General features: G+C 40.0%; 1 protein-coding gene across 4 annotated transcripts in view; it reads right to left on the bottom strand.

Annotated features, from left to right (window-relative positions):
- Window positions 1-7591: 7591 nt before the first annotated feature.
- PTCH1 (patched 1) overlaps window positions 7592-23976 on the bottom strand; it is a 71634-nt gene continuing 55249 nt past the window's right edge. For 3 of the 4 annotated variants that reach the window (XM_054282368.1, XM_054282349.1, XM_054282358.1), the window contains 8 exons: window positions 21857-22040; window positions 20089-20369; window positions 18440-18577; window positions 16350-16492; window positions 13302-13401; window positions 11691-11945; window positions 10094-10631; window positions 7592-8657 (listed from right to left, as the gene is read on the bottom strand). In XM_054282368.1, the coding sequence (XP_054138343.1) occupies window positions 10095-10631; window positions 11691-11945; window positions 13302-13401; window positions 16350-16492; window positions 18440-18577; window positions 20089-20369; window positions 21857-22040 (1638 nt within the window). In that variant the 3' untranslated portion in view covers window positions 7592-8657; window position 10094. Of the gene's footprint in view, window positions 8658-10093; window positions 10632-11690; window positions 11946-13301; window positions 13402-13575; window positions 13593-16349; window positions 16493-18439; window positions 18578-20088; window positions 20370-21856; window positions 22041-23976 lie in introns of those variants that run through there. The other variant, XM_054282376.1, reaches the window with a different exon arrangement.

The raw sequence follows: 23976 nt of genomic DNA, 5'->3' as shown, positions 1-23976 counted from the left end.
AAAGGAAGGGTATGAACAGCATAACCAGGATCACGCTTTTCACTGTACACCAAACCATTAAAGATAAATACAAAGTTAGATTTGCAGATTTACCTTTGCAGATTAACCACTGATGACAATTTAAAAGCTGTATTTCCTTATAGATCTTAAATGCCTTTGCTGACTCATGGCTTATTCCCACCAGATTTTTCAGAAATTTCCACGCTCCATGTATACTTATTTAAGTAATGAAATGTTCAAATGTTCAGAATGGAATGGCATGGCACAGCATAGAAGAGTATAGAATAGACCGTTTCAGTTGGCAGAGACCTACAATGATCCCACTGCCTGAACAGGGCTGACCAGAAAAGTTAAATTCCATCATTAAGGGCCTCTTTTCAAGTCACTGACAGGCACAGGGCATTGAGGACCTCTCTAGGAATCCTGTGCCATTGTTTGGCTATCCTCTCAAGGAAAGAAATTCTGAATGTCAGGCCTGAACTTTCTGTATTGTGAGAGCTCCAGAAATATCCCGTGCCTCCCCCCAGGACACACCTCTGTGCCTCTGCGCAGCTCCAGGGTGGTGGTGCCGGGCCTGCCCTCGCAGCTTTCTGCCTGCCCACAGAGCCTCACCATGTTCTGCTTCTCCCGCCTGTTCCAGCCGCTCCAGCCTGGGGCCATCTGGAGCCATCTCTTGGCACGGGAGCTGGGCCTTCCTTAGCAGCAACTCCTGATATGAAACCCAGCAGCTGCCCTCTGTCCCTCGGCTCATTTTGCATGGCCAGCTTGGCTGCAGAAGGGGAGGAGCCCTGGGGAGCACAGATGCAGGAAGTTGCACCTTGGATTTCACATTTTCCTTTGGGCTGACATTCCCAGTGCATATGCTTCATTTTCTGATTTTGCTTTAATTTTTGTTGTTTAGCAAAGAAGAGCTTTTTTGTGAGGTGCCCTCACAGCAAACAGTGCTGGTGGGCACCCTGCAGAGCTTGTGATGGGAGGGCAGTGGGGTGGTGGTAGGGGGTGCTGGGGAGCTTGAATGAAGAGTCGCAGAATCACCAAATCATTCAGGTTGGAAGAGACCCTGAGATCACTGAGTCCAACCTTTGGCTGATCAGCACTAACAGCTAGATCATAGCACTGAATGTCACATCCAGTTATTTCCTGTACACCTCCAGAGACTCCACCACCTCCCTGGGCAGTTAATTCCAAGGTTTAACAACCGTGAAGAAATTCTGCCTGATTCTGCTGATCAGGGACAGCCTGAACCTCCCCTCTGACAGTCTGAGACTTTTTCTCTTGTCGCTTTCTGCCTGGGAGAAGAGATCCAGCTGCACCATCCTTTCAGGAGAGTGTGGAGAGCAATACAGTCTGTTCTTGATCTTCCTTTACTCCAGACTAAGCAAACCCAGCTCTCTCAGCTGCTCCTCACAGGACTTGTGCTCCAGACCCTACCTCAGTTGCGTTGCCCTTCTCTGGATACTCTCCAGCCCTTCAATGTCCTTCTTAGAGTAACAGGCCCAGAACTGGGGACAATCACTGCCCTGGTCCTGCTGGCCACACTATTGCTGGTACAGGCCAGGATGGCATTGATCTTCTTGGCCACCCGAGCACACTGCTGGATCATGTTCAATACCACCAGGTCCTTTTCCATTGGACAGCTTTCCAGCCTCTCTTCACCAAGACTGTAGCACTGCATGGAGTTGTGGCTGAAGCGCAGCACCCAGCACTTTGCTGTGTTGAATGTCATGCAATTGGCTTTAGCCTGTCCAGATCCTTTTGCAGAGCCTTCTGACCCACCAGTAGATTGACACTCCTACCTGACATGTTGTCATCTGGGAACTGACTCAGGGGCACTTTATCCTCTGACCCAGTGCATTAATAAAAATGTTAACCAGGACTGATCCCTGGGGTCCCAACACTGATCCCTGGGGAAGTCCACTAGTGACCAACAAGACGTGCTACACCAAGGTGTGTGATCCTGTGCTATAATACCTGCCCTTAGCCATTACAATAATTTTAAGTTTTACCTGTTAGCCTTCTAAAATGTTGCAACATGGTACAACAGCATATTAATTGGCTAGCAAAGTAAATATTCTGAAGTAAAATGAATAGCCTAATTAAAATGGTTGCGTAATCCTGAAAGAGGGTTTGAATTCTCTTCCTGCAAATACTATTTCAGGATGAAAGTTGTGAGTTTCCTATTTATCCTCAATATAATACTGAAATAAGGTGCTCAAATATTTTGCCTTATTAGTTTTAATAGCTGAAAAAATATCTGGTTCTTTGTCTAATGAGAAGCAATAATCTGTTTGTCTCACAGGTGAACTCTAATTGTAGACAGTTCATAAGTTTGGTAACTAGGAAACAGTCAATTGGCATTTTAACCTCAAGATTATTAGTTTAAATTTAGACAGCTCAAGGGCTATTGGTCACCTGTGTTTGCAACTTACAGAGTCATATTTATACTGTCAGCAAAGCCAGCTTGGTGCAGGAGCAGCACTCTATGATGGCAGGCTCTCCTAAAGGAAGCTCCCCACTTACATATCCTCCTAAGATCTGACAGACCCTAGAGGTGCAACCCCTCGTCTTCCAGATGAGACACGGCATCTGTCACCAGGTGGAGAAAGAGCAAAGATTTCCCTTCATCAAAGTTACAAAATCTGGGAAAAAAGAAACATGATAGTGTAATTCCTTTGAGTTCTTCTCAGTTGCCAAGTAATTCATGTTAAATGCCTTTACCTTCTTCTCTCTTTCAAAAGCCTAGGCAGACATACCTTCCTACAAATCTTTTCCCCAAACAAACTTCAGATGAAAAAATCCACAAGCACTAACCTTGACTCAACCTGGAGCAGTAAAATCAATTTTACCTAGGTGTTGAAATAAATTTATAATACCATTTAGGGTCTCCTAAATCAAATGGTGGAGCTCTCCCTCTTCCAGAGCATCCAAAGTCTCTCGTTTCTGCCATAAATCACTTTTCAAATATTTCAGTTGTCCTTCCTCACTCAACAGATGGGGAAATCCACCTCATTCACATACCCCTAAGTGAAGTCTGGCCCCTCTTCCACCAAGGCAGAGCCCTTCCTTGCCTAAGAAGCAGTTTCCAACCTCCAGCTTCCAATCTCCCTGTTTCCCAGCTTCCCTGGTTTATGGCCTTGCTCCCCAGCAGGTTTCATTAGGATGTGGTATGTTAGGCAGCTAGGAGCCTGTGAAGTTGGGCCCGCTGCAAAGATTTGAACTCAAGGGATGGACAGACCAGAGAGAAAAGCCACATTTTTTGTGCTCCATTGTGTAAAAGTTTGCATCCACTGTGCACACTTGACACTCTAATTCATCTAGGAGATTCACAGATCAAGTAACTTTTAACTGGCAGCTTGAGGTAAGCTTGGAGAAGAGCCTGTGAGAATGCTTGGATTAGCAAAACAGGCTAAAACACAAGCTGCCTTGTGTTCTGTGCATCATTAACCCTAAATACAATGTTCTCCATTACAGCCTTACCTTGCACCAATGGCAAGGTGCTGCTTTTCAGCTGCTGTGGCAGCTTGAACACTAGTGACCCACCCAATTACAGCTGTTAAAATAAGAGTGGAAATGTTCATAAGGAGAGCTGTGGAAGGGTGATAAGTGGCCCAGATGACACTGCAGACAACCGAGTATCTGAGCCAGAGATTTCTTTCATAGTGTCTATAGAAGCAAAATGATTTCTGCAGTATCAAATATGCCAGCATATACATTAAACTTTTTTTCTTTTTTCCAAAACAGAGTACTGCTTCATTTTTGTGCTTAATTAGCTGAAATTAACCAGTTAAACTGGGCGTGTGTTTTTCCAAGCCACTCAAGCTAGGTAGTGCTGTTGCCTGGCACGCACCCTGTTCGAGCAATAAGATTCAACATGTTTGCAACAAAAAAGACAAGAATGATTAAATGCAGTTGGAAAGTAGTGATTGTTCTCATTGCTTGAAGCAGACATTAAAAATAATTACAATTTGGCAATGGTATATTCAGATATAAACAGTCAGTGTCTCAAATGCTCCTTGGGAGTAAAAGTTAACAAAAATGAAACACCTGTTCATATATCAGTGCTGCTGCAGTTTAGCAGCATGTAGCATTCCTGAAGCTGTTAAATACATGCATTATGCCAACAAAAATTTGGCCACATGTTTACTTAAGGCCTGAATAAATATGGCCAATCTCTGGCAAAAATCAGATCAAGTTCTTACCTGGGGTTAATCAGACTGACAGCAAAATGATAAGAAAACTAAACATGAAAAGTAGTATTATGTAAATAACTATTGTTTTTGCAAAACAGAATGTTTAAAGGAAAAAAACCCATGTTCTGACGGACAGAATGTATTGATTTATTTACATGGTTTCCAGCTGTGTGAATGGAGCAGCTCCCATGGATCGCTGGACATAAAAGATGAAGTGAGTGAGTTGAGCTAAAGCAAGGCCTAAGTGAGCACTATTCTCATGGGCTGTATCCACAAGAGCCAAATCTGCAACCTGACTCAGGCTGGCTAATCCTGAGGGTGTGAGGGAGAGTATTTTGAGTAGTAAAAACATATGTGTTGAAGTTTTGCAGTTCAAGTCCTTTAACTCTGCTTTTCTCTTTTGCGGTTAAACTTCCAGAAAACATAAAATTGAAAATTGTATTTGTATTTACTCTGGCCATGGAAGGTAAAGCCTGAATTATTAATTATCTCAAGACAGGTTTGGGCTTTTTCCTTATGAGACGTTTAGAAGTCTCATGTAAAAAGATCATCTAAGGGTTAAAGGATAAAGTGAAGGACTGATGGCTCTGTGGCACTTGGAAGGATGCTGGGCAGAGTAACAGGAAAAAACACCCTGCGGTTTGCGATGCAAATGACTTCAGACAGATGATGTTACTCTGTTCCCTGCTGCCCACTGCAGCTTCTCCTCCCTGCCTAGTGGGGCTTGTGTGGGGCACAGGGACCTGCACCCTGGCTGGCAAGCAGTAGCACGCTTCCCAGAGGGAATTTTGTCAAGAGTCTCCCTTCTTAGGGACGGCTGTAGTTTTCAGAACTCAGAACACATTTATTTTTTCTTCCACAAAGTGGAAATACCAGACTGATTCTGTTATCCAAGGTGAAAATTTAGGGTGAAAATTCCCACAGAGATGGGAAAAAGACAAAGAATTTCCTCCCATGTCTAAGAAGAAATAACCTTTATATTTTATAAAGTGCTTTAGTCAACAAATCGTTTCATTCAGACTGAGAAGGACATGCATAACCCAGTCCTAAACCTATCCCCCCAGCATGCAAAGGTAACAGAATCAACAGACAAGGGCCAGCATGCCACTCTTCAGACAGGGCAGCAAATGGCTCCTGCTGCAAATGGGCAAATCTGAATATCCCATACATCCCAAATACTGAAAGATCTCAGATTCATGCTCCAAATCAGAATGATTGCATGGTTGCATCTGCAGAGATAACCAGCAGTAAATAAAGAAGCATTCCATAAACAAGCAAATCCATATCCAGTAAGTTATAATATTTTTTTATTCATGTTAGAATTTCTATCAGTGTTTGAACATTAATATTTAGAGAGTTTTTACAATTTCCATTCAAAGCTTAAAATGAGAACCACGCTAGATCACAAATGGTAACTAAAACACAGTTCAGAATTGTATGAACAGTCACACTCTCTTTCTCTCTTAACACTGTTAAACACTTTCTTTTCTCCAGGGGGTTTACAAGGAAAAGTGTGCACTGTAATTGTATCTCAGCAGTGTTCCAAAACATAATGGTATCATCATTACATATAAACTCTTTAAAAATATACTTCTGTCAAAAGACTTGATGACTACTATGTACACTACAAAAATAAATTTTCATATAAATAAATTATATGGCATAATTTTATCTTTGTAACTGAAATGACACAAACCCACTCCTACCAAATAGGCAGGCAATGAGACCCAGTTTGAATATTTTTTCCTTTTAACTCCTTACACTAAAAGCTACAAGTCCATAATGTAAATGTTATATACTCTTTCCTATTTAACATTAGTAAGCACTCTATACAAATAAAAATCCATTAAACAATAAAAACATAACTGTAATAGTGTTTCCAATAGAAATAAAATCCCTGCATTTTGTTTGTTATAAACTGGCATGACAAATACTGTAAGAAAAACATTCTTATGATACAAAAATATAAATATCACCCATGATTAAAAAAGTTAAGAAACAAAACCAAAACAAAACAAAGGTTGCCAGCCACTGAGTTCTCCCCTTGCCAATGTGACTATCGAAGAAGAAGGTCTACATTGTGCACAAAGCAGCAGACAGCTCACCCACACACAAGCACGCAGGCAGGCTTGGGGCAGGGGCAGGTGGGAGACACTGCAACTTGCCCTGCGCCCCTTGCCTGCCGAGGAAGAGCAGGAAGCAAGGCAGCCTGCGGCACGGAGTGGTGCCAGTGGGAGCCCTGCCGGTCTCTGACAAGTGAGCGCACAAGCTTGGTGGTTGAAGGCGGCTTCCAACTGGTATCATACAGTTTTGTTGCAGATTTGTATGATCTGAGGTCACTATGCTGCTCGTGCTAAATTGGGGCCCCTCATCTTTTTGTCATCAAGAGTTTTCATGTTAGACAGTGAACTGGACCAGTAGGCAGTTGCGACATTAACCCTTGGTGTGCACTGAGACAGTAGCTTATGTATCACGGGAATGACACCAGGCTCTCGCCACCTGCTCTTCGAGCGTTCACATTGGAGATCTGTAAACAAGTGCCTCATATCAAAGTGTTTTCAAGTGAGCAAAAAAGGCATGGAATTTTGTGCATTCTCATTATCCCCATTCGTTTTGCTGGCAAGGTCTGTAGGCAAAGATAGACTCCCTGAAGCCACTGGAGAAAAACACTTTCCCATCAAAGAATTGGCCACTGCTATTCAGGTATGCATAAAGAAAAGCCCCACCACTGCTGTGTTTAGAAACTGAATATTGGCTGTGTTTGGCTCTGAATACAAAACTGAACATCTACCTGCTCTAAAAACCAGCTTGGTGAAGGGCAGAAAAAGATAAAAAAAGAAGACGGAGATAACGAAAACTTGTGTTGCATTATTTTAAATTAAGGTTCTTTGTTCCTACATTTTGTTTCCAGTGGGAACACAGATTGCAGTGTTTTTCCAGACCCTTCACCTGCAGCAATCCCCTTTTAGTTTAAAAATAATAGTACAAAAAGCTAAATTAGTTTCGCAAAGAGATCCCAGTTTAGCTGTTATAATTAAAAGTGCCAATGCAGCATGGGAAAACACAAACAATAAAGAAAATAACTACCCAGGCCTTAAGTGTCATTACCATCCTGGCCCACCGGAAAGTCATTTATATTTAAAAGTGAATGTACTTTTTTTTAATCCTTCCATTTGATTTTTATTACTTACTATTAACTCCTTCCTGCCACGAAAATAAGGTGACCAGAGATACTGCTTTCAATGTTGTAATGACTCAGCTAAGCTGTGGCTCACCATCAAACAATCCATTATCCAGCTTCTGATCCCATTCAAAATTAACAGTATCAAAATAAGGCAGATCAAATGCTCATTGTATTTCTATAACCACCAGCACCTGTCAATATGCAGCACCTTTGGTCATAGTGCTTGCACTTACCTGGCATATTTTGCGAGGGAAAAAAAAAACTCGAAGCACTACATGAACTGTCATTAAGCCTCACAACATTCCTGGGAGGTAGGTAAGTGTAATTATAACCATTTTACAGAATGAAAAATTGAGGCATGGGGCAGTTAAGTAACTTGACTAAAGTAATGTGAAACAAGTCTTTAAGGGTTTGGGAACTGAAATATAATTCTAAACCTCAACTCCCTGTCTTCTCTAGTATTTTAGTTGGGCCTTTGATGATGGCAGTCTATAGTTGTATATATTGGTAAACAACAACAGAGTTTTCACTAGTGCCTACTAACAGGGAAAGCCAGACTCACATCAGCATGAGTGGGTTTGCAAACCCACCAAGTGTTAACATACAGTAAAAGAGAAACTAGAGTACACCAGGAACATACACACAAAAGCAGGCATGTTTCCAGATGCACGCTTGGACACATACAGCAAAACAAAACCTGCACATAGCTAAGTCTATTTAAGCCTCCCAGATTAACTCGCTTTTCTTCATATTTGCTTATTTTAAAAATTACCACGCATAGCGTGTTTGAAAGTTAACAGTAACATTTCATACTACCACAGGGTTGTGATACACAAATTTAAAATATTTTAAACAGACATGTATCTTTTAAAAAATCCTATTACATAAGCAATATTTGCATAGAATTATACAAGTAAATTATAAAATATTTAAGCAGCAGCAACTTATGCTGAAATTTAGAACTAGATTAAGCTTAGTTGTGGCACAGATATCAATGTACAAAAAGTACAAAGAGCACACAATTTTGTCCCCATTCTATTGCCCAAAGGCAAATTACTCCAGACTATACTACTTTACATCATTCTTTTGTATATTACATATGTGTACATCTTTTAAATACTTAAAAGAAATATTTAACAAAATAATACAATAGGTTACAGTAACAGTGAACTGTTGTCCTGATGCAGCATGTCCTTTTCTACAACTTCAAGCAGTTCTTCTCTTCAAGCAGTTCTGGAATACAGTTTTCCATCTTTGGCCTCTTCTTTGCTTCAGTTATTACCCTGTACAAATAAGGAGAGAGAAAAAAGCAAACAGTCACTGAATTTCAAGAAAAACAAACCAAATGAAACCAACTCATTTCATGATTCTTGTGGTTAGATTTAGTAGTCAGGAAATGCTGGCTCTACTTTCATCTCAGTTATTAATTTCCTGGTGAAGAAATACTGATGCCAATTAAAAAAAATGTTCATGCTTTAATTTCTAAGTTCCCAGTTTTAGATAGCTGTGACAAATTCAGTCAAAACCAATGAACAGTTGAAGAAGTATGCTACATTGAATACTGAGTTTACTTAAGAGTCTCACATTAACGTACACTTCAGTTTGAAAAAACTAAGCCCAAGTATTTCCTTATTCTGTGGATACTAGTATTTGCCATATTTCTAGACTGCAAGGCTAAAGGCATTCACTCCTATTTACGCTTTGGGATGTTTGGAGAGACATTTTATGATTTAAAAAGTGGTTTCATTTTGAATTATCATAGAAATTTCTGTCAAAACTCTGTGTGTTTGCATACATATGCATGCATGCATAAATGCAAAATATTCTAGAATCAAAATAAAATTACTTGCTCTGCTCAGACTGTTGTCTGTCACTGAAAAGCTCAGACAAGCAAAGAGAAAAAACAGTAATCCACAGATAAGTAACTATTCTATTCCCTGCAAGAGAACATAGTAAAAATAGTGAGAAATAGTTTTCATGTAAGAGCCCCAAGAAGTTTTCAGTGTAAAAACTCAATGGGCAGCTCTATCCTGTGCAAACCTGCAATTGCCACTGCAGATGCCCCTGGCATGGCAGAGGTCAGCTCAGACATCTCCAGTGTACGAGGTCACAGGGGAGGTCTCTGAAGGCCCCTCCAAAGAGCAGGGGACACTCTGCTGAGCAGAAGTGCACTAGGCATGTAGGACTTCCCACCTCTCACCTGGCTCATCTTCCAGAGGGATTCAGTCCTTATTATGGACTTTAAATTCTTTCACAAATTATTTTATTCAAGAGATGACAACTCCTCAAGTAGCTGACAATTTTTACACTCTCCTAGACAATGTTATTTTATATAATGTTTGAGAGCATGCCTGATTCAGGGATCAGAAGACAGGACTTACACAATGGCATATGCAGTTGCACAGCTCTGAAGATGTTATACAACATCTCTGCTTTATTTTCCTCATCAGGTAAACTGAGATTGTATGATGTACTTATCCATTTTGCAAGGCTCTTTAAAGTATGACTTCCCAGTGTTGGAATGCTCTACCTTAGTCAACCTCATGTCCAGTGCAAAATGTACTATATTCACAGTTAGCAGATTTAAGGTGATCAGCGTGACCTGTAAGTAGTGCTGTCCATGAAAAGTTACCTCTGAGAAATTTAATTTTCCTCTTTCTTTTGATCACACCATTGCCTGACACAGGTCAAAGCTTGCAGTTACGCAGGATGGACCTACCTTATTGTGAGCTGTTGCCAGGTATCCTCTCCTCACATTCAACATCTTGCAGTTCTATAACTTCCACTTTAGAATTCCTTCTTTCACATCGCACATTAAAAGGCACGTGGGGGTCCTCAAATGGCGCATGGCCAGCCTCGTGGTGTCCCTCATAGGACGGAAAGCTCGCTCCCCGAGGGCTGTGGCTGTGCAGGGCAGGGTGGACAGCAACAGTGACTGAGGCTGAGGCAGTCACAGTAGTGATGGGCTGGCAGTAGGATGCTCCCGCGGCGCCCGCGGCCCCGAATGCCGGGCTCCGAACGCTGTGCGAGCGAGCCTTGTGGCCCAAGCGATCCCTGCTGCTGCTGCTGCTTGGTGCCGAGGGCCCTTCAGTAGAAATTTCAAAAGCGTCCCTGCGAGGGCGGTAAGGAGGTGGTCGCGGCCCTTCCCTCGCTTCCCTTTTGGGCTGCCTGCCCTGATGCCATGGCTGCTGCGTGCTGGGCTCTGGATTCGGCTGCAGCCGAGGGCTCGGCTGATGCCTGGCTTCCGGCTGAACCACCTGAGAGAGACACACACGGTTACGCCTCTGACACAGCAAAGCAAGCAAATACCACGCTTGCTTATGTTTTATGCTGGGAATAATTATAATAATGCTCTGACTCTACAAAGGCAATGTGGTGGAATCTGATAATTGATTTTTCCATGGTTTTTGTCTGAAGTTTTTAAAACCTGGAAAGCTCATCTTCAGAAAACACAAGATGACAGCTGAAAACATTATTGTAAGCTTCATACATGCTGGTCCATCTTTTCAAAGGGATGGGTGACAAGCACTTGGTCTTAACTCAACAAGCAGAATTGCAGGCATTTGGAAAAGGCTATTCCATGCAGGGAACATACACAGGATGTTAGTAGGGTACTTTGTATAGACTGTAGGAATCTGTTTTCTGATTTCCATAAAGACCGTGAAGCACAGCAGCTACATCAGTCAATAAACCGTGACCAACTTCAAATGTGGCTGTGCTTGTACCTATTTCTAGGCCTCTGCTGAACAAAACCAGATCCGCATTGCAGCTCAGCATGCAACATCAGCAGGGGTAGGAGACAGAGCTTTTTCACTTTCCTTTGAAATCGCAATTATGCCAACCCAGTAGCAAGATGCAACTAGGCCCAAGATTTGGTACAACACTTAAACTGCTTTCTTCTGGCTCTAATCTTTCTCTCCAAAATGTGCTGCCTCAGAGAGGTATATTACAGCAATCCACAAGGAGCTGTATGAAAGAGGCTGGTATCTTGTAATGCCTCCCTCTCTCTCTGAAAACAGTCATCAAACAGACTGAGAGCTCTCTCTTGTGGCTGGTGCCAATAGGATGTAATAGCAATTACCCATGACAAACGCCTGCTTTTGGCCCACCACTTTATCCCCAGCTCAGTTGTAAAGGAGAGAATCAGGAAAAACCTTCACTTCTGTGAACAGGTTTTGGCACGAAGTCACAAAGCACAATCTGTCATAAAGAGTTTTCCATGAAGATAAATGGATCTTTTTAAAAAAACCGAAAACACAAAGCACACCAAAAAACTTCTTCTTGCCTTCCTGCTAATACATATGAAAGATACTTACAGTGGATCTTGCAAAGAGAGGATTCTCAGTCGCTTCCACTATTACTTGATGGGCTGGTGCCCCAGGACCTCGGGTGGCCTCGTACTGATGCAGCTCTTCACTGATTCCAGACACTGTGGTTTGAGAGCTGTACTCAGAATCAGAGGAATCTGAAGCATTATTTGTGTGGCCAGGTGGCAGTGCAAACCTCACAGTACCAGGGGGTGGCTCAGGAGATGGTGTGGGCAATCTGTCCTGTCCATTGGTTGGAGAAACCTGGTGACAGCAACACTTTCAGTTACATTCAGCTAGCTTTAGCCTTTTAATCACTAGAGCTTGACACAAGCAATGTTCTGCCAAATACACCCTGCCGTGCCACAACAAGCTTAGCAACAGTTTTCTGATGAACACAGATACTGAACTGAAAAAAATAATGGAAGTATAAAAGATATGATCTCCATCTGCAGATACATATGTAAACAAGACTACACAGATATTCTGAATATCATTTTATCAGGAAGAGCATACATGTGTGTATGTGCATGCACTCGCAAATATAAAAACAAAAATAATATGTGGGCTCCTCTCCCCTTTCAGCAAGTATTAGCAGTGATTCCATAAAATCACCTCAGTGGGTCGGGACAGTGTTACTCCATGTTTGTTTGCAAAGAGAGATGGATACACACATCACAGCAACCTATATGGTAATAACACACACATTCACATTATTTGAGTAATAGACAGGTCATGCATACTGTTAGGAATTAGGAGAGTACACATTGTTGTCAAAACTGTTTTACTAATATTAAAAAAACCCAAACACTTGTGAAATATACCAGTGCTGAATACATACCTTGTGTTTTGTTCTTGTGCACATACATATATATAGATATATGAAACATAGCACACTGATTCTATTGACACAGGATAAAGATAACCCCACATAACACAGTAATTGTATTAACTACAGGGTAGGTAATAAATGACCAACAACCAAATATAAAGTTGGTATCCGTGAATCCTGCAGTCTGGACTTGGAGTTTGTGCTGTAAAGTCTTCAACATCTAAGTGAAGCCTTCCCCACAACAAAAATGCTACTTGAGGCAGGAGAATGCCACAGGGAGAGGTGGCTGGGCAGTGGGGACCTTCTGGCAGACCAATCCTGGTTATCAAGGTGTGGTCTCTCGACCACCACTGTGTGTGTTGGTCCACACGGGCCTTCCTGGTGGTCTGCTCAGCTAAACACTTTGAGGAATGCAACAGAGCCGCTGAGGTAGGAAAGTAGAAGTTATATGTATAAAACAAACTATCTTTTGCAAAATATTGAGGGAAATCCTTATTTTACAAACTTCTTTGCATATCACATTACGCTAGTAGTATAAATAACCCTATCAGGTTTGCTTATTGTGACCTCTAAAACAAGACTTATTAAAAAAAAAAAAAAACTTTAAAAAGGTGTAGTATCAACTATGTACCAAACAGCACTTTTAATAAAAATTTATAAAGAAGCCTGAGAGCAATAAACTTAATCCAAGAAAATTTAAAAAATATTTCCTAAAACCAGGGGGTGATTGAGGGGGACAGCAACACAGACATAGTATCATTTTTCTGTTCTGTATTAATTTCACTGACCTCAGGGTATGGTCCAAAGAATGAGAGAAGAACAGGAAGCAGCACCAATCCATTGAGAACTCCCAGAATGGTTAGGATTGCCAAAACAGCAAAGAAATACCTGAAGTACAGTTTAAATAGTTTGGGGGAGAGAATAGCCACTGTTAGAAACAAGGGATCACAAATTACTCCAACATATGTTAAAATAATAAAGATCCTAAATTAACTCTAACATATTACTAACATCAAAGGAAACATTTATATCACTTTCCATATAAAATATTGGGATTTTTACCTTTTGCATTAGAGAAGCTACATTCCACAAAGTGTTAGTTGAAAAGGAAAGAAAAAAATTAAATTTGTTAATTTCCCAGAATTTGAAAGCATGTAATGTTATTTATGAATGTGTTACACAAACACAAAAATATGGAATGTGCAGGGAAGGGCTGAATGGATTGAAAGCACAAATACAATGAAAAGGGGCCCCCATTAGTGAAAACCCAGCAGAAGCAAACAAATGAAGTGAAGGGTGTAGAATTTAAACAATTTAGTGTAGAAGGAAAAGAAGCCCTCTTCTCCCAGCAGCTAATCCACTGTGAAATGCTTCTGCAACTTACAGCAGAATGTCTAATTAAATCTACAGTATATCAGGTAAGGGTTTTCCTTGCCATTCATTAATCAAACTTAACGCCTAGAATTCTGTGAGTTCCAGTTTTACCAAATAGCTTGAATTGCAACTCTTTACAACACAGGAACCCGCCTTCTGCAAAGAAAATGCCCATTCTATAGTAAGCTTCAGCATTGTACTGAGTAAGAGCGCTCCACAATGGCAGAGCTGCATTGCAGGCTAATCTTTTGTTGAACAATTTAGCATCTCTGAATACTCTTGTTTTGCGTCAGCCAATTCAAACATAAAGGCTGAAATACTATGGAAGAAGAGAAAAGTGCACAAGTAGTTGTCCTTTCCCACCACTGAGGGCTAAGGTCTGGGATCCTTCATGAATACCAAGGTAAACCTGTCAGTAAAAGGAAAGTCTTGCTAGTTGGTATTCGGCACAGCTGGGGCTCAGACTAAACTTAAGGCTGCGTTGTAACTAATGATTTCAAGGACTCAGTCTTGGTAAATTCCTGAAGGAGAAGGCAAAGGAGAAGAACAGAGGGCAAGTTTGCTAATGGGTCTGCTGATTACATTGTCTAGCTGGCAACAAACTTTACTGCCTCCCTGTTTCCACATCTGATCAAATATATCAGACTCCTGTAAAACTATAAATATCCTGCTATTGTAAACATTTGGGAATTTCTGATCTGCATTAACAAAAATCAGCAAGCCAATCTACTCTACTAACATAAACGACCAGAACTTTAAACTGGGACACAGATCAACAACAGACATTAAAAACATTTGCATCTCATCCATCTAATGTTAGAATAAACAGGAGGATTATGGCTTTGACCAGTTGGTGTATACAGTGTCTGTTAATTTACTTAATCTTCCACATTGCTGGACTAATCTGTCGCTTTCCGGAAGTTTAGGATCTTCTTCGCCCACTCTAACAATGCTCAGGCTCCCCATAGTTTACTTTATTATATTTTTTAAACACAGCAAACTGAAGTGAGATTGTGCTATAAAAATAGAAACTGATGGCCAAAAAAAGTAAAATAACATAAGTTGAAAAGTTGAAAGGCTCATTTTATAAACTGAGAGCACATCCAATCCAAATTTGGTGCGAAGGGCTGCAACAATCTTCCATTTGCTATGACACAAAAATGTGTGCCAAAATCTCATCTGTTAAGTGGGAAAGTAGCACACCAAAAATATACCCCTGTAAATTTAGGTTAAATCTATCAGTAACCTGTATGTCAAAATGTTCTGGCCCTTACAAAACCAGTTCCTAAAAGAAAAATTCTATTTCTTCAATACCAATTCAATAAAGTAAAAAAATAATGATTTTGGGGAAAAAAAAATTTATTTCAGAACATAAAAAACCTGTATAGTAATATTCTTCATGCAGGTTCCATGAGATCTAACTGCAATCCGCCTGCTTTCTTCAAATCTCTTTCATACATAAAAAAAAAGCCTGATGAGATTTAGCAGTCATTCTCCCAGTTCCTGCCCCTGACATTTGTTGTTCTTGTTGTCAAACGGATGTCAGTTAAGTCTAGTCATCTATCCAGCTTATGTCTACCTAAGTAGTTTAGCCATCTTTCAGAGCATTTTTATTTGGCCCAGTTCTACCTCAGTTCCATTTTAGGGCTTGGATTATTTTTTTGTGTGTGTGCTATAGTTTACCACAAAGAGCCTGTGTTACTTCTAAGATTAGCCATTTTGCAGAGCTCCACAGGTTGTTTGGAGTAGAAGAGGATCTGTTTCATTGCACTTCTCAAATTCCCCTCAAGAAAAGACTTGCTTTCCTCTATACTTGACAAACACACCTTCTTAATTATATTCACAAGAAACAGCCTGCTTGTAGTTCTAAACAGAAGGGCCTTCAGGTTTGCTGTACAAAATTTTAGTATGAAGTTCTGTGTTCATATTTATGGTTCCCCAGCTCCCAAACAGCGCCTTCTCCCCCACACATCCCCCACCTCTTTTCCTCATTATGTAAAACCTACATAAGGATAGAAGGCGAAGGCCCTGAGAGAGTCACTTGCAGCACAGTTGAATGTTTGTAGGTTCACATGTCTTTTGCATACAAATTCTTGTGCATACAAGAAGTCTGGAGGACCTCAAGGCTAAAGGTCAGCTGCAGCTAACACTGGACAATACAAGATGCTTTGAACTAATTCAAACCTAGAAACAGCAAACTTTCTAAAGAGCAACATTTTTGTGTTCCTTCATGCTAAGTCTCAGATTTTCCTGGAACAGATTTTAATGTCAGCAATGGAAACACTACCAGGTCTAGCAAGTAACAAGGAGTTAATAAAACAGAGGGAAAGCAGGACCATGACATAAGCATACTTGACACACCATGCACAGTAATAAAATGACAGATTCACTGAAGTGAATAAAAATTAAAAGCACAGTTATTTTTATTTTTGAAAGAAAGTCAAAACACAAAAATGCTTTACCTGACAATAAAATCAAACTCTGATCCTGCAAGCATTAACACCCCAAGCAGAGTGGACACGGCCCCATCCAGCACTGGTGCAAACATGTGTTCCAATGCAAGGACAGCCCTATGGTTCCTGTCTCCTATGGCAGTTAAAAATGCCTGTAAAACAAAAAAATCCATTTCCTTAGGCAGATGCATACAACCTTCCAAACAGCCTCTCTCCTAGCATACACAGGTTTCCATCAGTTAATTACTCTAAACTACAGTTTATCAAAGTTATCTCTATAGCTGCCTAACCCTTGAGAGAAGGCTTGATCCTGCAGATTTACCACAGCAGCTGCTGAAGTCACACAACCAGAGTAAGCACTGATAACAGGGTCAGCCCATAATAATTCTGGAAGCAATTCCTACTTGTAACAGTAGCCTTTTGTCTCTGGATTTGCCTATTTCCACCTGAAAAGAATCCATATCCTGGTGAAAGCACTTCAGGTGTGAAAATTGCAGGGCTGCTCCTCTCATTCTTGTGGGTCCATGGCCTCTGTGACTTTTTTAACATTTTCATTTCACTCAAAAAAGTTTTTGAAACTTTTAGTACTTCAAAGCTAGCAGTTCTATACATAAAAAATTATCCTAGGAATAGTGCTAAACATGGTAGTGCCTGAGCAACAATATCACTAGTGAACTGTCTTCATCCCTACAACTCTGTATGAATAAGCTTTATCAAGAACATGCAAATACTGGTGTTATAAATTCATTATAAATTTGTCTACTTTGTATGACTTAATTGTTTAAGAAAACAAGAACCTGACTGATCTTCTTACTGTGGTTTGTAAGGGCTCTCTTTAGCTAATTCCCTACTGGCTATTAAGATATGTGCTGAAGCAGCTATCTTCCTCACAGTCCTGGAATTTAAGTCCCTCTTCTCTAGAACTAGAAAAAAACAAGGTCACAATTCACAAGCAATAGCAGAAAACTGACCCACAATTGCACTGTGAATCACTTTTAAACTCAATTAAATTTGGCATTAAAAGCACTACCTTTTTTGTTTATACAACACTGATTTGACTATTTATGTGTTCCAAAGTTTTCATCTCCAGTGTCAATGTGAGAAAACCAGTATTTTCAATTTGCTTGGCATTTTACCTTCAGGCACAGGTGACCCATAAAGTCCTGTAAATGAAATTGGTTTCTTCCTAACTAGAAACAACTGTTTTGTCCATTTTTTTATTCCATTTTTCCTGTTTTAAGTCTTCAATACTAAGAAGCTGTCATTTCTTTCTTCCTCATCTACACTAACACTTCCCAAACAATTCAAAGTCCTAGCAAATTCATTTGCCTCCAAAAGTATCTGTAGCAGCAGGGGAAAAAAAGATGTCATCACTTGAGGAATTCAATTGCTCCTCTTTAACCTTACCCTACTTCCACTTTGGTTTTTCTCAAAATGATTCTTTTCATTTAGGGTGACTTTATGTGCCCTAACTCTGTACATCATCTAAACCACTAGATAAACAGTAGAAAAATATTTTCCTACAGACTGCCTGTTTGTGCCTGCTATTATTAGCCAATAGCTTCTGAAAAGAAGGTGAAGATTTTACAAATGGAACACTAATTCAAATTTTGAATGTTCACATTCAAAAAGTCCAGAAATACCAAATGACACAATATCTGATCTTGAAAAACTCTTCTGATGAATTCTCTTTTGCGAGATAGAGAACAAGCAAGAGGCAACAGAAAGCTGTGTAATGTTGATGCAGCAACACTGGGGCATCAGACAAGGATCATGAGAGTCTGGAATGAAGCAAGGTGATTTAAGATCTCTGTTTTCTCTATATAATTGCATTAATCAGACTAACAGGTATCATAGCTAATGATACCTGTTAGTCTGATAATGAGACTCTGTTGTCTCCTGGGAGACTGACTCAATGGCTAGGAATCACCTCATGAAGATCAACTGTTGTTCCATTGAGACAAACAGAAAGGTACATAAAACTGTGACCATTTTCCTTCTGAGAATCACGTCACTGACAAGAAACTGTAAAGATTTGTGATCTGAACATTGCCATTTTATTTTAAGATGTTTTTGAAATGCTTCTTGATTTTACATACCAAAGCAACATGAACAGTGAATTCCACACCAATGCCAACAGAAGCAATCAGGATAACCACAGGCACTGCACTCAGCTTTATTCCAATTAGACCCATCATGCCAAACAGCTCCACAGTCATCAGAGCCAGCACCACCACCTAGATGATTTCAAACATCTGTTAGTATTTTCTTATACTCCAGACAATGAGGAGAAAGACATTTCAAAATAATCTGGTTACCATAGGACATATTCCTCAAAGCTGCCCTATATTCCCAAAGACAAGCTGCTCTTTTTTAATTGTTCTCAATGGCAACGAATGCTGCACAGCCAGTCTAAATTACACCCTAAGAACCAGTTAACACATGAAGCACCCGCTTTGTATTGGTTACAATCCATCAGTAAGCTGAAAAACCATTTTTTCCTCCTTATCATGGATACTCCCCAAAGGTACATTTTTCTTTTTCACCCATCTTTCAGACAGTCCTTCCAGAAAAAGTATCTTTCAACTATCTGTATTTGAAGTCTCTTTTGTAGAACAAATATAAGCCAAGATGTCTAAAGCACAGAAGAAACTGAATGCCATAATCAGCTGATGTGTCTCAGGTTACAGAGGGACTCTCAGCTTTTAAAGTATTTGGGGGGGCTTGACATGGACAAAGTGAACAGTTAAATATAAGAGGAAGCTTTTATTTTTCTTTCATCTACCTTGTAAAAAAACTGAGGAAAAGGGAGGGAAGGAAATCTGGAGAATTAACTTTAAAAGTAGCTAAAGCCAGGCAGAAGAAAAAAAAATAGACACACTTATAAAAGCAATGGTGTACTCTGAAAATAAACTCTTTTTCCAAAGGAGAAAAAGTATGCACTACAATAAATGAGTTTATAAGCTCATGAATCAAGCATAATAACATAAATTGCTTGATAAGGTGCTATGAAAAATATTCTAGACTAAACATTTACCTTTTAACATACCTGTCATATAGATGTACATTAAAAAAAACCCTAGTAACTGTTTTATGCTTTTCTACTTCTGGCTTTTTATAAACCATATGATAGTTTATGGAATTTAAACATAGGGACATCATCATTCAATTTAACTTGAATGTTTACTGAGAAGCTTTTGGTGCCTTGCAGAAAGCATGGAGGAGTATTCTCTGCAGTTTACAATTTTATGATCTTTCTCCTCTCTTGGTTACAGGCTTTCCACAGTCTGTAACCGTACAACATAAGCATTTCAGTTTTTTCCAGAAATTGCATTCAGAAATGGCTGGGAAAATTTACAGACAAGCTAGTCATAAGGAACTGCCTTAAAAAATAATTATGCGTGACAAAAGAAGAGAAGGAATACAGAATTAGAAATTGTTTTAATAAAGCTCCTAATTTTTCTGTGTCTTTATTTCTTCTATTAGTGTGCATTTGAGCAAGGGTAAAAGTTTTTATACCTTTCTAAGAAACCTTTAAACCTGCAAAAAAGGTGGCCAAAAGATTAAGGTTATTAAGGTTTGTACCTTCAGCATGAACCCTACCCCTTCAAGTTGAATAAATATATAATGAATGATGCAATATACATACTCCACCAGAGGCCCAGACATAAACAAAACCTTCCCGACTACAGCAAGAGCTATGCTGAAAGGAATTTGACTTCAACAAAGACCCTTATAATAAACTTACAATGATCCCAGCTGTCCAGGGGTTTAGGAGGAAGAGGGCACACACCAGAAACGTGCAAGCCAAAACCACACTAATGGATAAGAGGAGCCAGTGACGAAGTCCAATGTACTGCTCCCAGAAGAGAAATGGGTAACCATTAGGGTAGCTGGAGATCCCCAAGCTGGTGTAGTTGTTACAGATAGCTCTCACTTTCTCAATAGCCTCCACAAAGTCAGAAGTTTCACGCAATCCATTGAGGTAGAAAGGAAACTGAGCATATTCTATGGGCTCGGCTGCTGGAACTAGGAAAATTACAGCAGTGTTAAAATGCACTTTTGGGAAGAACATGATATACAGGTTAGCAAAATATTTTATTCTTCACAGCAAAATGCATAAAAGATGGTGAATTTGAATTTACTTGTTTGGAATTAATTATAGTTTTAAAACTCACCAATAAAGAGAAACTGGAAACAGTACATGAGATTACTGTATTTTATCATGCAGCGTAACGGGATGAACACAGGCTCCACCAAGTCCCCGAACAGTTACATATAATTTAACAGTTATCTTTCAATCCATGTATTTAATCCTAATCAGTGTTATAGTGCTTTTTACTGAATACCGAGTCAAAAATCCCTGACCGCGACATGAGTGGACAATCACATAATTAAAAATTTTACCCAAATGCTCCTCTTTTATGCAGTTTCTTCAAATTCAAAGATCATTTCCCTAAGATTAACTGAGATCCACTGACACAAAACTAGAGAAAAATTAGGCTTGAGCAGGTTGGTTGGTTTTTAAAGATTTCCATTGAATATTTGGAAATTCAGATGCAGAAATCCACATTCAGATGGAAATTAGTGGAGGAAAATTCCCCATAACATAGAAGTAATGGCTTACTGACTTACTTCCAAAACTTTTTATCCCTTAATAATTTGACAAACCAACACTCTCCATACTTCTTTTTGAGTGTAATGCGAGGTCTACTCTATGACTAGAAAAGAAAAGGCTTTTTCAACAAGATTTTGGTTACTGCTACTGTGTGTTCCAACCCTGCACCTTCATTCAGTTGACTTGCTTAACATGATTTGCCCTATTATAATCTCAACTATAAATTTTCATTAAGACAAAACTTGGCTGACTGCCACAAAGCTCCAGGGTTTGGATACACTCAAGCATGGTTATCCAACCACATTTCCAAGTGCACCAGTTGTCCCCTGTATGCCCTCTCTCCTTCCCTACTGGTGTCCAACTAGCAATCCTCAATTGAAAGCTGAATCAAAGCCAGCTTTTGGTATTGGTGCCAGAAAACAGTGAATGGTGTGAAGTGGAACTTCTCCCCTCGTCCCTCTAGCTCTTGTATGATATCAGTGCAGTAGCTTAGTGTATAAGTTACCTTGGTAAAAATTTCTGAGATATTAGGAATTGAGAACAGCCATGATAGAATTTCAGTAATGAAATTTCAGAATAACTGAGGCAGGAATTTCATTAAATGCCCAGGTTTCTCACACAGACAGAACTATCAAGTAACACTTTAAAAAGCAATGCTTACTATACACTTTTAGAGCTTTAAACTGTTCTATAACCCATTATTCAACATGATAAAACCTTGCAATGGTGTCACAGTCTCAGCGGTGCTTGGATCTCCTATAACTACAGTGTAACACAATGTCTTCTCCTGCTAATGCTTCAGAGCCCTGTGCAGCATCGGGGGTTACTGGTGCTGGAAGGAAGGAGTGGGGGCACTCATGTAAACTGTAGGAAGTTAAGATGAAACACTACTACTTACTCCTCAGCCGTGTTTCTGGCATGTAGTCTGCTTTGTCGTGCACCCACTCTGGGCGGTGTGGGCGGATGTTGGCCTGCGAGGCAGCGTAGGCCACAGGGTCATTGCTAACCCAGGCTGTCAGGTAGATGTAGAAAGCATTTGGGTTAATGATTCCATCTGCATCCACCAGACGCTGTTTAGTCAACTGCAAAATGGGGAAAAAATTAGAAGCCTTTCAGAGTAAGTTTTGCTTTCAGCAGTCTTGCTATAATGCTTTCAACAAATGGCCTGGAGATGCAACACACGTATAGAAGGGCAAAAGCAAGAGAAGATGAATCTCCACTTGAAGGGACTTATCAGTAAACTATTGCTGGACAACAAAAACAAAATCTAAGAAAATGCAGTGACAGTGGTTATTTATAAATTAGTGCTCATATAATATTTACAATAACCAGTAAATCAACAGATGGTTCCAGAATACACTGAACCAATTAAATCCAAATTCTGAAAGACTGCAGCCAAGAATGAAAAACAACCAAGTTGGAGAAACATATTTAAAGACAGGGAAAGAAAACCTGGCAAGAGTCCCTATACATGTCTGTGTGCAGTTAACCTCTGTTGTTAACACTGAAGGAAATGCCACCCAGTAAATGGAGGAGAGCTATAAAAATAAAACAACATCTGTATAAATTTTGCTAACACTTGCCTCCTATGACCTATGTATTCAGAAAATGCCCAGCGTCAAAAAAGCAGACGACTGCCCCGTATTATTTGGGTCACTGTGGGCAAAGCATCTGTGGAGTAAACAGCAGTGGTACACTTCCAGGGTTCTGTTAGCCAAATCCTGCACAGCCAGAGCTCTTGCAGAGGACTCCATGGGTGAAAAGTATTACTGGGGCTTTTTGTTTTGTTTATTTAAAATTCTGGCTGAGCTCCAGTTCCAGGTCTTTTTAATGAAATGAAAAACAACAGTGACAGCAGTTAAAAAAAAAAAAAAGTTGGATTCCAAGGATCTGGATTCAATTAGTCCACAGGATATGCAACAACTGTATGTCTTCAAGCTGTCTCTGGAACTGCACAGTACAGCGCTCAACCCCTGTGGGTGCACCACACTTTTCTCCCTCCCAGGCACAGGAAATTATATCAGCAGCTGCAGTCCAATTGCATTTGTTCCACAGCGTACCTGGTACACTCTGCTAAACAAAATCTCACTGAAGGTTTTCTCCTCTACTCCCTTTCTTTGCCTAATTCATTGCTGAAGCTTCATTCAGACCTGACAGCATGTTGCATGTTGCTATACGGCAGTGTGTTTCACACACTGTAGTAACTTTGAACAATGTACTCTGTAAATCTGTCACCTTTAATGCCAGGAAGAAAAAAGAAAGACAGTAAGCAGAACTGCCAAGAAGCTCTTTAAAAACACTTTTTTTCTGCCTGAAAGCACAGTGAGTTGATGATGACTCTCAGAGAAGAGAGGGTATGTTATTGAAGAATTTCTTCTTCAGCATTTGAAATCTAATTTTAGTGTAAGGAGTCATTCCTAATGTATTTCCACTTACAAATGGCTACAGCAAATGCAGTCATATGCTGTGGTAACCTCAGGCATATTTTATTTAGTCAGCTTTAACAACTGCCATTGGTAGTTCTACAGCACTTTAGATGTATTTAGTGATGTTGGTACAAGAATATGATACTGCATGTAATCATTTCAGTCTCCCTCCTCTATAATTCATCAATACATTTTTAAAAATGCTCTTCTTTGAACAAATCAGTAGGAACAAAACAAATAATTGCAAGTGTCCGACATAGGACTAAACTCCATACACCTACGGATGCAGAGTTATTTTCACAACAATTTCCATGGAAACTGAACATGTCTGGCACGGGGGCACAAAATGCACACCAGTAACAATCTAGGACTGGTATTTGCCATGTGGATTTGAACACTTTACAACATAGGCCATACTGCATCTGAGGAGTGGCTTCAGCAACATCAGCAAGACCATAAAAGAAAGGCACAATTCAGACATTCAGCTCCTTGAGATGGAAAAAAGATACTACAACCTCTGTAGACTTTGCACCTCCCTCTGCTCCTGAAGACTTGCGTATTGTTGTGTAAACCAGCATGAACTCTGATACAC

This window comes from Melozone crissalis, unplaced genomic scaffold (genome assembly GCF_028551555.1).
Source record: "Melozone crissalis strain CALT ecotype California unplaced genomic scaffold, PUWL_Pcris_2 ptg000005l_1, whole genome shotgun sequence".
NCBI lineage: Eukaryota > Metazoa > Chordata > Aves > Passeriformes > Passerellidae > Melozone > Melozone crissalis.
The sequence above is the reverse complement of the archived record's forward strand: the minus strand, read 5'-3'. Positions and strand labels throughout refer to the sequence as shown.